This window comes from Cynoglossus semilaevis, chromosome 4 (assembly GCF_000523025.1).
Source record: "Cynoglossus semilaevis isolate Cse_v1.0 chromosome 4, Cse_v1.0, whole genome shotgun sequence".
In the NCBI taxonomy this organism is placed as follows: domain Eukaryota; kingdom Metazoa; phylum Chordata; class Actinopteri; order Pleuronectiformes; family Cynoglossidae; genus Cynoglossus; species Cynoglossus semilaevis.
Genome location: NC_024310.1, coordinates 7,701,291 through 7,718,524, shown reverse-complemented (window position 1 = coordinate 7,718,524; position 17,234 = coordinate 7,701,291). Strand labels below are relative to the sequence as shown.

At 38.7% G+C, this 17,234-nt stretch overlaps 2 protein-coding genes across 2 annotated transcripts; both read left to right on the top strand.

Moving 5' to 3' along the window:
• Positions 1–515: 515 nt before the first annotated feature.
• On the top strand, positions 516–8,852 carry LOC103377915 (cdc42 effector protein 3). The gene is made up of 2 exons (XM_008308902.3): positions 516–727; positions 6,578–8,852. The coding sequence occupies exon 2, from the start codon at positions 6,941–6,943 to the stop codon at positions 7,865–7,867; it is 927 nt and encodes a 308-aa protein (XP_008307124.1). The 5' UTR covers positions 516–727; positions 6,578–6,940; the 3' UTR covers positions 7,868–8,852.
• Positions 8,853–10,281: 1,429 nt separating this feature from the next.
• On the top strand, positions 10,282–17,234 carry ercc2 (excision repair cross-complementation group 2). Its single transcript, XM_008308903.3, has 23 exons — positions 10,282–10,473; positions 11,165–11,264; positions 11,524–11,601; positions 11,728–11,790; positions 11,879–11,992; positions 12,154–12,270; positions 12,449–12,565; positions 12,668–12,791; positions 12,907–13,003; positions 13,137–13,270; positions 13,360–13,528; positions 13,641–13,759; positions 13,946–14,015; positions 14,255–14,324; positions 14,566–14,667; positions 14,772–14,835; positions 14,914–15,035; positions 15,143–15,235; positions 15,474–15,546; positions 15,693–15,763; positions 16,101–16,244; positions 16,373–16,516; positions 16,852–17,234. Exons 1-23 carry the CDS (start codon positions 10,469–10,471, stop codon positions 16,942–16,944), a joined length of 2,283 nt encoding a protein of 760 aa, XP_008307125.1. The 5' UTR covers positions 10,282–10,468; the 3' UTR covers positions 16,945–17,234.

Genomic DNA, 17,234 nt, shown 5'->3' with positions numbered 1-17,234 from the left:
TAAATAAATGTAGACAGTGCTGATGTTATGGTTGTTATGATGATCAGTGATGTTGACTGTCATGGGGCTCCTACTGGATCATTCAGCTGTCAGTAGACCGTCAGTTCTGCAGTTGAGGCCCAAGCACAGACTATATAATAGACAATGCTTTGCTGTTGTGAAGGTGAGGCTGTAGAATTAGGTCAGAACTGCTCCAACTATTTTGTTGTAAATCAATTAAAACTTGTTTACCACTTTAACACTCCCCAAACAATCCGAAAGCCTCTGGTGTTTTTCAGACGTTAGGTAATTGTCACTTTTAATATTACAAATTAAACAACCATTTTATTAGCTTTGCCTTTTTATTTAGTGGCAACCACATTATTTCACATACATTTAACTCGCCATAGACAATGCTTAATTACAACTAATTACAAAATGTACACGATGGTAAAGCTATTAGTTAATTTTGTATAGTAACTTGAAGGCGTAGTAGTAGTTTATTTTGAAAATCTCCGGAAGCCACGCGTCACTGTGGAGTTGACGCCTCCCCACGGTTGGAAGCAGCAGCGGCAGCTGACGATATGCTACTCTAATTTTGAGACTCTATGGTCACGGACGGTAATAGCCCGCGCTAAGAGGTTTACTGACCCACTGCTGAGCACTGTGTCTGCCGCCGGATTTTAACACAGCACCGAGGTTATTATTTATCACCGCCAGTCACTGGTGACAGCCCTTCGTACTGCAGGTAAAGTTTTTTCAAGTCTTATCTCTTTAAGCCTTTACTTTACATCGAAGCGGATTTAACTGTGGTCGGTCAGTGGTCAGTGGTCAGTCAGTACTCAGCCCTGTGTCAACCGGTTGAATAGAAACGGTTTTCCATGGTGGCAACAACAAAAGGCCATGTTATTGACCTGTGTTACATGTTGTGAAGAAGTCAACGTGCAGTGTTTTCATGTAGGAAACAAATGGTGTCACATGTATACAAGAAGTCAACGTGCATTGTTTTCATGTAGGAAACAAATGGTGTCACAACCTTTTTAAAGGGATTTTGTGGCGGAAAAAACCCACAGGTACAACTGCTACACCTGTAATATTGAGACGATAATTTCCAACAATCATGCTGTATTATTTATTTTATTTTATTTATTTAGAAATGTCATGAGGTCTTATAGTCAAATAGTAATGCAGCTAAAAAAAAGATCAAGTTAAATTGTATAAAATACAACAAAAATAGGGAATGTTTACCTAAAACACAAGTTTTTGGATAATTAGCATTAGCCAAAAAACACATACTGTAGTTAAAATAACTAAAGTTTGTCTACATGTTTTTTTTCAATACACTATTTTTCCTTCACAATCTTTTCTTTTTGACATATGTGACCCTACTTATCCAACATGATTTCTCTTTAATATGAGAAAATTCAAGCTTATGTTTCACTTACTTTTTCTACATTTAGTTTAGTGACTCATATATACACTGTCAGTGCTGTCTAACCCACTGAGCCATCAATTAGCTTCTCTCTGTTGCCAAAGACAGGAGGTCACCACCCTCAGTGGGGATCTGGTGGCCTGCTGCTTTCACTGACGTTTAATAAGAAATGCCTTTAGCTGCACAGTATGAATGTGTTCTAGGAAAGTTTCAATTTAGGCACAACATTTATGGAACTTAATATTTTAAAGTAGAAGTAGGCCCACTGTTCCCTTAATGTTTACATACATAAACCCCTTCAACTCTGCAAAAAATACTATAAGTAACATAGTATAAGTATAGTGTGGAAACCAACTATTTGTCCCTGAAGATGATAAATGCACTGGGTGACTGATTTCCCAAATCCAATCAGTTTCAATCCTTCAGTCATATCTGACACACTATCTGGTCTTTGGTGTCATCTAAGCTTCAGAAGAAGCTGCTCCTGACATGTTTTGTTTATGCACAGCTCACGTGGACATTTAAATAGATTAACACAGAGATTAATTTTTTATTCAATATCAACTGTAGATTAACCCAGAGATTAATTTTTTATTCAATATCAAATGTTTTAAATTGAGACTAAAATTTATTTCAATTTTTTTTTCTTGTGACAGACCTGTCTGAGTCAAGGGTCTATTATTATGGCCAGCTATACTCACAAGGTGGCTGTCATGCTGCAGTCATGCTCAGCTGTTCATTGAGCAAAAAAATTAAATTTCAGCCTATGTGGACACCCAAAAACCCAACAACAATGTCATTGCCTCACAAATTATTTAAAAGTGGGTAATTAGTAGGTTTTTATTCATTTAAAAAAAGTCAGTAACTTAATCTAGCTAACAGTGTTACCTCCCACCTCCTTTATTATTCTTAATGTTTTAACAGTATCCTCTTAGTTACATTGTTGCCTCCTACTGGCTCTTTTTGCTACTGGTCAATGTGTCCAAACTACTGTTCTGTATGTCAATAATTTAATCACACAATACAATCATTTTCTACAGTCCTTCAAATTACTGCATGCACTACTTTAAAGGGGTAGGTGGGAATTTACTTTCCCAATAATGAAAAGTAATCTAATGTAAAAAAAAAAAGCACACAATAAATATGACATTTTCTTTATTAATGATTGTTCTTCTACAGCTGTAGTTACATAACAGAGGAGGAGGGGGGCATTACTCTTGTAGTTTTGAGTTTCCTTATCACTGAGCTTTAGCAGCAGGCCTTGATCACTTTTTGTTTTCAGATTTTCGGTCACATTCTCCTGCTGTTCTTAATTTTATTGAGTGAAGAACTCCATGACAGATGACTCACCACTGCAGCTGCAAATCACCTCACCACATAGAAATGTGCACTTTTACTCTTAGCTGACAATGTTTAGTCTGAGATAATATGAAATGAACATAATCTGGAAATACTGTGTCCAACATGGTATGGCGAACTTTTAGCATGTTAACATTTTTTTACAGTATTTGTTTTCCACTCCCTCGAGAATCTGAGATTGAGACAATCAGCCATTAAAAGTAGTATGTATTTGTATGTTGAATTTATATCTTTGTATTGGTATATTAACTTTTATAAACATCACATTTATTTTCTGAAAGTGTCTGAGCCACAGGACAGATGGAAAAAGAGTGAAACAACTCTATTTTATAGTTTAAATAAATGGATTACAGCAGAAACCACCAAAAGTTGGTTTTCCATCCATTAACGTGTCTGCTCTGCGCTTTTACTCACAAACCAGGAGAATGCAATGGTAATGGGGAAAATACTTGTGTTGAGGTGTGATGGTGTTTGTCACAGAAGAAGAGTCAGTGATGGCTCACTGCTCCACCTTAGTGGAAACAGTCACCAAATGGAGCCTGAGAGCAGAAACAGATGTCAGATCAACCTCAGTTCTGACTGATTGCATCATGAGCAGTGTCCCAAATCTTAGCTTTGGAACACAGCGGAAAGCTGTATATACCAAAAAACAAAAAACAAAAAACACTGATTCAAGAGTGAAGTTACGTAGGCTGTCAACTACTCACTTTGAATGGTGTTCACTGATTCAAGAGTGAAGTTACGTAGGTCATTTTGACAGTGTCAGACATGTGTAAAAACCCCATATGCTTTTATTTTTTCTCTGCATATGATTCAAATTAGAAAAAGATAATCATGTGATAGCCATTTTGTGGTTTTCACTTATATAAGATCTATATCTGCATCAGTCTGCCATAAAATGGATCACTTCCTGTCTGTAGTGTGGGAGTGTCAGACATGTCAAAACAAAGCTATCAGAGGGAACACAGAGCACTGCAGCAGATAAGAGAATAAATAAACTAAAAACAAATTTTTATCATTCTTTTATGTTGAAAAAGTTTATACTTTTTTTTTAAACCAGTATCTCCATGAAACCTCCCCAGGGTTCAAGATTATGTCTAAAACATTATAAGACATCATCTTAGGATTCAAAGGGACTTTGAATTAACCTGGTAAAGTTAATTAACCCACCTGTACGTTACATATTCATTTAGATAAATGTGAGGTAAATTATACACCAATGATTGTAGTTTTTTAAATATAGCTGTTTGTGAAGGTGGTGGTTGACAGGGAGACCTTGACAGGCACAGATTTATAGTCCAGTGTATCTGTTTTGGAAAAAACTGCTTTTTCAGAAGAGCAGCTGACAGGCAAGTCTTCACTTCGCCCACTCTTTTGCTCTCAGTCAAAGACAGTAAGTCATTACTGAGAAATGAGTCTTTAAAGTGTCAGGCCGCCGGCTCCTCCCTCATGAACCAGTTCCGACTGACTGTTCCAGTTGTGTGTTGTAACTCGCTTTGATGACTTCTGCAAAACACGACTTTGTTCAGAATAAATAGATAATTTCCTTTTAAAATGAATATATTAGCAAGACTGCATAAACAAGGACGAGGTAACATAATTATTATTAACAATATTTATTCTACTAGAAGGGTTTCTTACCCGTAAGAAGTAACTACATTTTTCCATAGTTTAATTAAGAAATCTAACAAACGACACCTTTGAGCAGAAATGCGTCTGTGGACCAACTCATCATTAACACTCCTGTAGCGGCTGCATGTGATATGCTGACTGGACCTCAGTTTTCTATTATCTGTTAGTTGATAGCCACATTTTTACCGAGTTAATGTTAGTTTTGAGGGACTGCACTAAACCTTGCCATCCTCTGAACTTCAGCTCTGTTGTGAAGTCATAAATATTTTCAAAATGTAATTTTGCCTGAGGAGCTCATAATGGACTCCTGCAGAAAATGGACCGGTGTTGGCTCTTTTATCCCAGGTCAGGTTGAACCCCTGGGCCTTGAGTTTGACATGTATGCACTAATGAGTCTTAGCTGCTTGACAGTATTGTATTTCAGTGAAGATGTTACACCAAAATTAGAAACAAGTTAGTAACAACAACAAGGCTTTTACTATCTCAGATGTCCTGGATTTAGAAAATTTTCATTAAAATACTCCAAAATCCTCAGTCCAATCATTGACATTTAAACTGATGTTTCATAACAACAAATGAAAAATAAAATGTCTTTATTATGGTAACAGACTGTGACTATTTAATTAAATGTAGACTTCTGACTTTATTTATTTTCTGTTAAATTATTTTCAAATCAAACAAATTGCTCCTTAGTTCAAATGTTTACTTTTTTTCACCCAGTTTTTTTTCTCTTAAACTTTTCAAATTTGATGAGAACATTTTGCGCATCATCGTGATTTACATTAACTAAATCTTCTGTGTTAGCCTCAGAATAGTAGATAATAAATACTTTTCTTCCCTCTGCTTCACTCGGTCATCTCAGTGACGCCTCATCAAATATGAACCCTGTGTGAACCTTCACAGTTTGGGTCCAGATGCCGTCTTGTTGGTGCTGTGACAGAAAAGAGTCCATTCTGGCTTTGGCTATTTCTGCTGATGTCATTGTCATTAGTCAGGTCAGGAATGTCTGTGATACACACTGTACGGAATATTAACTGATGCTGAAAAGCTCCACTCAAGACAAGTTTTGCTGCAGACACAGTGTCAGTCAAGTACAAACTCAGGATGCCATTTTTGGTGAGTGTCTCATCTGTTTGACGTCAGCCTGTGAGGTCATCTTAAGTTTTTTTTTTTAAAAGGGGCTGATTCGTTACATAGACTTACATAATGGAGAAAATGGAGTGTGTTAAACAAATAGGCATACAGTACAGCGTTACACCAAATGTACTTGATTTGCCAAACTTCAAGCCCTAGTACTAATCTGAGCATCATTCACTTACATTTAGGCATTTAACAGCAACTTACAGGAGGAGGATTCACAGTCAAGCATGGGTTTCCTCTGGGGATTGAACCGAGGACTTTCTGTCCTGTTGATTTCAAAGGCTGCAAATGTTATTGATGTTATATTGAAATGTTTTATTGATGAAGTTTAAACTTTGTAAAAATATCTGTCGGTTTTGGTCTGTTCTAACTGGTTGTCACCTTCAAAGACAGGAATTTCTTTTGTCATTAATATTGGTCAAAAACCACATTTTGTAACAGAAGCTCGGACCCTGGAGATAAAAGGGTGGTCCCCTCACATGTCTAAAGCAAAAATTCCAAAGGCAGATTTTTAGTGATGTGATCACAAGATTCCAGAGGCCTTAGGCGTGGTGTGGCCTCTGTCTTATCCCATAATTCACAGTGTTTGACTTGTAAAAGAGTCTTCAGAGATTGTTTCAGTGATAACAGGCTGACACAAAGCTGCGAGGACCAAAAACCTTTCTGAACCCACAATTTCTGTGCAGTAATTTGTGTCTCCACCAACTATGCAGTGTGCTCTTTGGGAATGCGAGGCCAATATTTCTGGACTGAATCAGTTACTGAGTCAGTTTAAGAGCTGCCTCTTCAGCCACAGGTCACTTTTTCACACAGTTGTGGCTTCAGTCAGACCCCTCCAAGCAAACACTCAAAATTCTTGGTGGCTTTCCAACTTGTAAGTTTTGGCTCACTGAAATGAAGGTTGTAAATCTCATCCTGCCTTTACTCCGCTCTCACGGAGCTTCTTCCTCCTCCCTTCACCTTTGCCCCTTTCATCCCCATGCTTTTCCTTCCTTTCTTTAACATCTATTGATTGTCTTTGTATTTTTCTTCCAGAGTTTTGACATCACTTTCTTGAGAATTCTGGTGAAATCAGACTGAAGGATCAAACTCGTCATCCTTTCATCAGCCCAGTTGCAGACTCCGAGGAGGCCCCATGTTTGCTTGGATATGGCTGTTCTGTGTATGAGAAAAAGACACAGGGAGCTGATCTGAGGTCAAAGTTTTTCTCTCTACCCCCAACCCGAGTCACATGTACATGTGAGGTACCACCCCTGACTCTAATATTCATCTAAGGAAATAAAACAGACCATTCAGTTTGAAGGGGGGAGAGTACAGATATTGTCCCTCTAGGTTGAGCTTTTTAACTGATTTTCCTTTTAGTGAAATTTCAAGTCAGTTTGTCCTACTGGAATTAAAATGCCAGCAAAAACTCCAATTTACCTTAAACCTACAAATCCCAAGAAAGGAAAGAAGTTAAGGCTCCGTGACATTCTGTCAGGCGACATGATCAGCCCCCCGCTGGGCGAGGTCCGTCACAGTGCCCATGTGGGACCTGAGGGGGAAGGAGACATGTTTGGAGATGTGGATTTTCTTCAGGGGAAGATGGACATGTTGCCGTCCTCGGGCCAGACACAAAACAGCCATTCACGCTCACACAGTGTGGTGACGTGTCAGAACAACGAGGGCAACCCTGCAAAACAAGACCCACACAATTACTCCTACAATGGTTACCATTATGAGCAGCCCTCCACAGGCCTGCTTAAGAACACCATCTCCATGCCCGTGTTCATTGCCCATGAACAGGCACCACCCAAACCCCCACGTCTCCACCTGGATGATCCGTCTGCGCCCTGTTTGCCTCCTCAGCAAAACCACCATCAGCGTCACCAGCGGGCTGCAGAGAGGAGATCAAAACAGGCTGATTGCCACAGTCACAAAGAAAAAAATCAGAACCAACAGCTATCTGCTCTGTTGCTTAGTGAAAACGGTTTGTCGGGCCATTTGGGATCAGAGTCCTACGGTGACATCTCAATCTCCCCTGGTCTTCACAGGCTCGTCCCATCCAACGGTTCATTCTCAGAGGTTTCCTCTGAGGACTCCATGTCCGAAACCTGCGGGCCCCTGGAGGTGCCCCGAGGCCTGAGTTTGGACTCTGACATTGGCCTGAGCAACGAGGACCTGCGGAGTGACCGCAGTGATTCTCCCTACGCTACCTTTCATTCTGCTGATCTCACCACACCGTCCAGTGTGTCACGCTCAGAATCTATGATGGGACTTAACCTGGATCTGGGTCCATCCATCCTAGAGGATGTGCTTGGTATCATGGAACGGTACAAGCTGTGAATGAGAATGTTGATGTGATACACAGATATTTTTATACTTGGCTTAATATATGATGAGAAACATCGTGTAGATGTGGTGGAGTGACAAGCGATGGAACATGTAGGGTGGAGAAAAAAGGTCTTCAGAAAAAAAAAGCACAATGGCAGAGTTCAAAGGTAATGAGAGACTCAGAGCTGAGAGGAATGTGGATAATATTGTGGAAGTGCTGGTACGTTTACTGGCAGACATGACAACAGCCCAGGCAGCAGCCTGGGGTCTGAGAGCATATATTATAATATAAAATGACTGAACGGCAGGAAAACAACAAACAAGAAATTCAGGCTTCTTCACGTGCACACTCTCCACTTCTCTCTGTGCACGACGTCAGCTTCTGTCTGTGCACACACTGTCTTGCTCTTTAACTGAAAGGTCAGATCCAAAGGCCTCTGTGGTGGAGAAGTCTTCGAAACAGCAGTGAATATTCAGCAAAAGCAGGACTTGCTTGTTTATGATGGAAACTATTGTTTGCATTTTTGCATCAGAATACACTATATGTTTGTTATTCTAAGGTGAATAAACTGATTGTGCTGTAAGTCAGGCTGCTATACATTTCACTCTTTGAACAAAAGTTTCAATGATAAAAATGAATTGTTGTCTTTCAAAGCAGGATAATGTTGAATGTGAAGAAAATAGTTTTTCTTTTAATATCCTTCTATTTTAAACCTTCAGGTATAAGCTCTTACAGTTTTGGGAACAGCAGCCGAGGACAACAATATTTCCAAAGCCAACAAATGAATGATTAAATTGCAGAGCAAGCGCTACTGTGTTCATCATTTTAAGATGTTAGTCCATTGATAACATTCTTCACTGATGTTTCTTTTTGCCTGTTAAACATTCACTGTCTGCATTATCACAGTAGCCTACTAATCACATTTCATGTATGCTCTAATGTATGTATTTATCAAAAATAAATATTTCTTAAATAAATGCAATAAAAGTAAATGTATTCATTTGTAGTTATTCACTTGTAAAATTGTAAAGAGGCATTGTAATTTAAATTAGTCCAAGTTTCTTTTTTTAAATTATTGCACAGTTGGTTCAGTAGCTACTTTAAATTAAGTTTTAACAGCAATTTTATTTTGATATGATTAGAATGTAGCAGCATTTTGAACAATGATAGACACTATCCAATAATTCCAACGTTCATTTAAATCTTTGGTACAACCTGTGTATGTCCACAGATCTATAATTATATATATATCATAGTACCTACATCAAAGTCAATACAAATGTTTAGCTTAAGCGACCATCTGTGGAACATCTGTCTGGAACATCTGTCTACCTTTTCTACCGGGTTTTGAAAATTTAGTTTCATTAATCCACAGCTACCCTGTGTTCTTAGGAGAAAATTGCTTATAGAATTTTTATTGATTTGTTTTTGCAAGCAGCTGAAAGTGAGACACTTTGGATAAAAACGTTTTAGTGATGATGGACAGGACACTAATACAGTTCCACATTGCCAACATGGCCCCAATAGTAATGCTATACACAAGTAATAAAATTGTGGTTTTGGACACAAATTATTGAAAAAAAAAAGTAGCTAAATACCAAATGACGTTCTACAGTAAATACCAAAGCACACTGAATTAATTGTCATTCCTGACATGGCTCTGTGAGCAACACTAAGGCCTCACAAAGATGCACATATCCATTCCCACCCTGGACTGATGGGCTGAAATCAGGGAAAACAGCGGGGATTTCCGGAAAACACCTACAGCTCTAACTCTGTTCTGTCCACCTATAGATGGTGTCAAACGTCCTGAGTGAGTTCTCATGAGTATACGTTTACATTCATGCACTACGTGAACTCTGGTTCAACCATTGTGAGAACATTTAAAGTTAAAGTATGCTAAAGATGCGAAAGACGTAGACGTAAATCATTTAATCATTTAACCATCATCGTTATCATTATTTAATTATCATAGAGCTTATGTTTATATCAGATAAAATAGTGGCGTGCCAACGGGTTTTAAAGGTTATTTATGTTTTTAGGAAAGTTTTAGGTTTTGATTTTCTTAGATCCTGTCCGCATGAATGTCAGCGCTCTTACACATCCATACAGAGTCGTGTTACTGCCCACTTGTGGCCATACCATAGAACAGCCACAATAACGATAACATAAGAGCGAGCGAGGTATAATAATAATAATAATAATAATAATAATAATAATAATAATAATAATAATAATAATAATAAACGGTAGTATTGTTGATTCATAAGAAATACGATTGACATCCGGATGTGGTAATATGTTTTGGTTTACATTTCTGCCTTTGGCGGCGTCGACTAACGTTGTTCATTGCACTCCATACCAATTGGTGGCAGTGGTGCACCAAAGTATTAGGCTCAACATATTTACGATGACGAAGAAGAAGTAGAGCCATCGAAGAAGAAGTAGAGCCGTCGAAGAAGAAGTAGAGCCATCGAAGAAGAACGAGTTGCAGTGTATTCCATGTTTTCTCTGTTGTGTTTTGTTTGAACATTAAACAAAGTTTTTGACGAGTTTATATAATGTACTGAGACTGTTAAAGAGGAGGAACTGCTGCCACACAGTTATTCAAAATGAAGTGAGTGTTTACATGGACACAGTTTATGGCTTTGTCTATCTTTGTCTATAACCATCTATCGACTTTTAAAGACATTTAAATGAGCATTACATCTGGGTTTTACACCTACACCTGGTAGAGCTGTTTAATTTAAAGTAGCTGTCATAAAATGTACTCGTTTGAGTTTGGACGTTTTGTGTATTGTCACATGGAGCTGTACTAGCATCTACGTTAGCTTAGCTTCTTATACTAGCGTAGCTTCTTACACAGCTGCAGTAAAAAAGCGATAGCTTTTCATCGCTGAAGTAACGCGAAACAAATCGATATGTGCAGGATAAATGTCAGTAATCCAATTTCATACTGAGTAAGATTTGCGGAGGTGTAATCCATACACACGACGAATAGTTTTTATTTTGCTCTGTGCAAGGGTTTCTGGTTTATACGAAGGAAATAATGAACACTATTAAATTTTAATCCAAAGTCCTCCTGTCTGCTTTTACTTTTTCTACGCTCCATTTTTTAATCTACATCATTCGTTGGAAAATCAAAACAAGTGTTGGACAGCCTGTCTTTTAGTCTAATACATAGTCATCATCTGTATGTGGGCAACTATCAGGGTTGTGGGGTATGTCTTTAATGGAAATAAAAGAATACTGAAGGTAAAGTTTAGGGCATTCTGTGATGACTGTTAAAAGATTACTTTTTATTCCAGGCTCAACATTGAAGGTCTGTTGGTGTATTTTCCGTACGACTACATCTATCCTGAGCAGTATTCCTATATGCTGGAGTTGAAGAGGACATTGGATGCAAAGGTAAAACATTTCAGTACATCTGCATAAAGCCATTGATATTTGGGAGATCCTGGGATCCATCAAGTTGCACCAAGGAACCATTTTATTCTGAGCAGCTGTACACACCATTTCTAACTAAATAGACAGACCTAATAAACAATACTGACCGACTTTCACCCAGCAGCTGTTGATGTGGTCAAATGATGCACACTCTGAGTAAAGAACAGGTTAGGGATTCAGTGATTTTTGTTAAACATGTCATGACATGCTTTTTCTCCAGGGTCATGGAGTCTTGGAGATGCCATCAGGAACAGGAAAGACCATTTCTTTGCTCTCTCTCATTGTTGCCTACCAAAGTGTGAGTTAATCTTCATGTCCATCCGTCTATGATTTTTTTTGGTGCTGCTTTGTTGTCTACATCTCTGATTTTCTGCCAGCAAGTGATGCATAAAAAGCCTTATTTGTAAAGTTCTCTCATTTTCAGGCCTTTCCTTTGGAAGTGACCAAATTAATATATTGCTCAAGAACAGTCCCTGAAATTGAGAAAGTGAGTCCGTGGTAATCTCTAACAGCAATCGATGTAGGTAAAACAACCATTTGACTTACTTGAGATATTATCTGATTCCTATAATTAGGTTGTGGAGGAGCTGAGGAAGCTGATGGAATATTATGCTAAGGAAACTGGGGAACGTAACAACTTCTTGGCTCTGGCTCTTTCCTCTCGAAAAAATCTTTGTATTCACCCTGAGGTACAAAAAGTCTATTAGCAGTTTAAATACACTGTTGATGTAATTAACTTCTAAAGCTTGTCTTGTTTTTGTTGTATAGTCATGATTGTTTGGCTTTTCCCTGTTCTCATCAAATACTTTTCCTGACCTGTTTGTACCTTTAACCTCATTCTTATATCCAGGTGAGCGCTCTGCGCTTTGGAAAAGAAGTCGATGGGAAGTGCCACAGTCTGACAGCATCGTACATTCGTTCACAGCGCCACACAGACCCCAACTTACCTCTCTGTTCTTTCTATGAGGTAAGAAGTGACATGTGAATTCTGTTCTCGCAAAGTTGCTCATATTTTTTGTCCACAACTTTTCCTCTGTTGTAATAGGATTAAGGTCTCTCATTGCTATTAAAAACCTGTAACTCATCAGACTCCCATCTGAAGATAAACTTTTTCCCCCCCTGTTGTTTCTTTCTTCTTTTTTTAGGAATTTGATGCAGTCGGACGACAGGTGCCTCTGCCTGCTGGTATCTACAACCTTGACGACCTCAAGGACTTTGGCAAAAGGAAAGGCTGGTGTCCTTACTACCTGGCTCGCTACTCAGTATGTTATACCACTGGAAGGATTCATGTTTGGCAAGGCTGAAAACATGCAATTATTGTCTGTTTTAACTTCAAAACACACTGTTATATTTATCTTTTTTAGATTCTTCATGCTAACATAGTGGTGTACAGCTATCACTATCTGCTGGACCCAAAGATTGCTGACCTTGTGTCCAAAGAGCTTGCTAAGAACTCTGTAGTGGTCTTTGATGAAGCCCATAATATTGGTAAGAAACCGTACTGAGTGAATGAGCCAAGAAAATACAATTATCTGATCTCTGGTATCATGGGAAAAACGCTTTTGATGAGGAATTTTGTAGTTATTTTAACTTCTCTTTTTAGACAATGTATGTATTGACTCCATGAGTGTGAATATCACTAGACGGACACTGGACAGATGCCAGAACAATGTAGACACACTCCAAAACACCATACACAAGTAAGAGACTCTCAGAAATCTGCACAACTGAGACTGTTGACCAGAGTACAATATTTCTTTAAAATAAAATATTTTATCGCTGATTATATATAAACTCGTATGTAATTTTATCTGTATTTTTTTCTCTTGATAGCATTAAAGAGTCGGATGCTGCTAAGCTCAAAGAGGAGTACAGACGACTGGTGGAGGGGCTGAAGGAGGCCAATGTAGCCAGGGAGACAGATGTCTACCTGGCAAACCCGGTCTTACCAGATGAAATTCTTCGAGGTGCAGCCATCCCCAGCATCAGGCATCAAAAACTGATGTTTTTGTACAAATTTCTGTTACATTCATTACTCTGATTCTGCGTTCTTTAGAGGCAGTTCCTGGTTCCATTCGAACAGCTGAACACTTTGTTGGCTTCTTGAAGCGTTTCCTGGAATATCTAAAATCCCGCCTCAGGGTCCAACATGTGGTTCAGGAGAGCGCCCCGCAGTTCCTTAAAGACATCTTTGAAAAAGTCTGCATTGATCGCAAGCCTCTGAGGTTAGTGTTGATTGCGGTGAATGTTTGGTTTAATCAGTCCAACAGAAGTCAACAGTGGAGCTCAGGACTGTGTTTAACTTTCAATTTAGGAGAAATTCTCTGTTCTCTGTAGGTTTTGTGCAGAACGGTTACAGTCATTGCTGCGAACTCTGGAGATTGCTGACATAGCAGACTTCTCAGCTGTTACTCTCATCTCTAACTTTGCTACTCTGGTCAGCACTTACAGCCAAGGTACAGACAATGTTTTCTTATTTCTAATCTATATGATGATAATCATCAGCAGCTCTTCACCAAAAAGTCTTGTGTTTCTAATGATTAAACTGCTGTTATTTTTTTTGGTTATTGAGTTTTGGGTCTTTTCTTTTCATACATAAAAAGTCAAATTGACATCTGTGTTTTTTTTCTTTGTGTCTTAAGGTTTTACTATAATTATTGAACCTTTTGAGGACAGAACTCCAACTATAGCAAACCCTGTGCTACATTTCAGGTCAGATGGAATCTCATTATTACATTGACAATTTTCACAGTGATAATGTTGGTTGTCAGAATGTTAGGCACTAGAGAAACTCAAGATCTGACATGACATGTATTGCATCATTGAAAGTTCATGCCTGAAGAATCCTTATGTAATATTTATAGATTTTATAGATTTTTATTAATGGTGATCAGAATAAACTGTGATTTTTATCTGTGCTTACAGTTTCTCCTCATCTTTTCTCTTCTCAGTTGCATGGATCCTTCTATTGCCATCAAGCCTGTGTTTCAGAGGTTTCAGTCAGTCGTCATCACTTCAGGTGTAAGTTAAACAACACACTCTACTTTTACCTTTGTGCTTATTCATCACATTTTAGTCTTGTCCTCAGTTAGGCTCGGAAAAAAAACATTTTTCCTTCATGCAGTTACCAGGTAACTTTTTGTTTTTTACCAGTATGACTGTGACCAAACCTTATGATTACAAATCTCCTTCTTCTTCCCTGACACATAACAATGGAATTGATTTGGAAGTCAAATATGTCATATTTTTTGTTTGTCCTCAGACTCTCTCACCTCTGGACATTTACCCCAGAATCCTGGACTTTCGCCCAGTTACCATGGCGTCCTTCACCATGACCCTGGCCCGAACCTGCCTCTGCCCTCTGGTGTGTAACAAGTTAAAAAAAAGAGAGCCGCCTATAGTGAATTGTTATTGAAATTGAACAAAATCGGTCTTACTCCTGGCTCTTTCATTGTTTGTCTTCTGTAGATTGTTGGCAGAGGAAACGACCAGGTCACTCTAAGCTCAAAGTTTGAGACCAGAGAAGACATTGGTATGTAATAAAATTCACACCATTGATTTACATTTAAATTTGACAAAAAAAGGTCACTTTTATCCCTTTCTGGTTTAGCTGTAATTCGGAACTATGGAAATCTACTGCTTGAGATGTCTGCCATCGTCCCTGATGGGATTGTGGCATTTTTCACAAGCTACATTTATATGGAGAACATCGTGGCATCATGGTACGAACAGGTCAGTGTTTGAACTCGTACAACCCTCACACTATGTTGTCTCCTTTTGTTGGCTCTCTCGTAAAGATAATAATAAATATTGACTAGTAGAAACACCATTATTTCCAGGGCATTCTTGAGAATATCCAGAGAAACAAGCTGATCTTCATTGAGACTCCGGATGCTGCAGAGACAAGCATGGCGCTGGAGAAATACCAGCAGGTAATTTTTGACTTTTTAAAATACACAAAAAATATCACGTACAGTAAATACACAGTCACCAACATTCCTAGATCTACAACAGTTCTGTCTAGTTTCTCAGTCATTGTAGTTTCACCTCTACTCCAAACGATGTCTTCAGTCCATTTTCCTATTTCTCAACTGCCTCTGGGAAATTTAGAGGAACTTCTGTGTTAAGGAACAGTTCCCTGCCTTAACATTTAAAATTATTGATCTGCAGGCTTGTGAAAATGGAAGAGGGGCAATCCTCCTGTCTGTTGCCAGAGGAAAAGTGTCTGAAGGAATAGATTTTGGTGAGTGATCAGGATGCTGATGCTCTTATGGCATTACACAAACTTTAAAGGAAACTAAAACATTTAACATTCTATTAAACACATTTAAGTCTAATTTTTTTAAGTTTTATAAAATATTAACCACATTTTGTCTTTTTTCTATTCAGTGCATCATTTTGGTCGGGCGGTCATCATGTTCGGAGTCCCTTATGTTTACACACAAAGCCGCATCCTGAAGGTCAGGAACGGCACTGTATCTGAAAATGAATTTGTATTTGTTACTACATTATATGGAATTGGCTGCCATGAAGCTAAAGGAAGCTAAAGGAATCAAACATTCCTCATTCCTCCAACTTACTTTTATGTCACCCTGACCTAATCAGCCCTTTACAAATCATATGTTGGTCATGTGTTTTACAATGTCGTCAGAGCAACTCACTCCAGAGTATCCCTTTTTACATAGCAATTTATATAGGATTATCATGGCAGAATACAGTGTCTGTGATCAGGAACATTACTTAATGGATCTTGGTTCTCCTTTATCTGTGTTGATAATATTCGTAATTCTTGCTAAGGCTCGTCTGGAGTATCTCCGGGACCAGTTTCAGATCAGAGAAAACGACTTCCTCACCTTTGATGCCATGCGTCACGCAGCTCAGTGTGTTGGTCGAGCTCTCAGAGGGAAGACGGACTACGGACTCATGGTTTTTGCTGACAAGGTGTGTGAGCTTCTCTGGTCGGGATGCATTGGCGCATATACAGTATGTGCATGGCAGTGTAGTTGGAGCTAATGATTCATTTCCCTCAGTTTAAAAATCGCTGAATCTCCAACCTTTGTTCTCCTCAGCGTTACGCTCGGGCTGACAAGCGTGGGAAGCTTCCTCGCTGGATTCAGGAACACATCAGCGACGGCAGCCTGAACCTCACCATAGACGAGACTGTGCAGCTCTCCAAACACTTCCTGCGTCAAATGGCTCAGCCTTTCAGACAGGTATCAGTATCAACACTAATTGTTCAGTTTACTCATCTGTGGTCTTTTTATAATTTGTATTACAATCTTTGAAATATATTCATACATCTTGTTAATTGTAAAATCTAAATTAGCCTGCTGCTAATTCATAATATTTAGAAGATGATTTAAAGTATCTTCAGATGTTTATGTACACAGTCATTTTTATTTTGAAAGACATTTAGAGGAAAGACTGGAAATACAACTTTCACACGCCTGTACTAGTGGCATCTTCCATTTTCTGTGTCCAAGTTCCTCGTATTTAACTGTCACTTTCACAGCTCTGACAGCTCCTCTCTGTTTGTCTCTGTCTTCAGGAGGACCAGCTGGGTCTGTCTCTGTTGACTCTGGAGCAGCTGGAGTCGGAGGAAATGCTGAAGAAAATCACTCAGATCGCTCACCAGACTTGACTGTCTGCAGCATCACATCATCACTTAAGTACCAGTCGCTTTAATTACATCAGAAGTGGAATTACATTTGAACATCATGTTTTTGCCAAGAGTGCAGACTTTTAAACTTTCCTGCTTGTTGTTCTCATACTGAACCAGCTTGTTTCTCGGTAGTCTCTCCTTTGACGGTTACACGCCATGTCTGCTCAAAGGCATTTCAGCATCTTGTAGAGTGATTCCTGCAGTGTCACTCTATTACTGTCATCGAGGTATAACACCATAACTGTTTGTTATGGTCAGATCAGATTGAA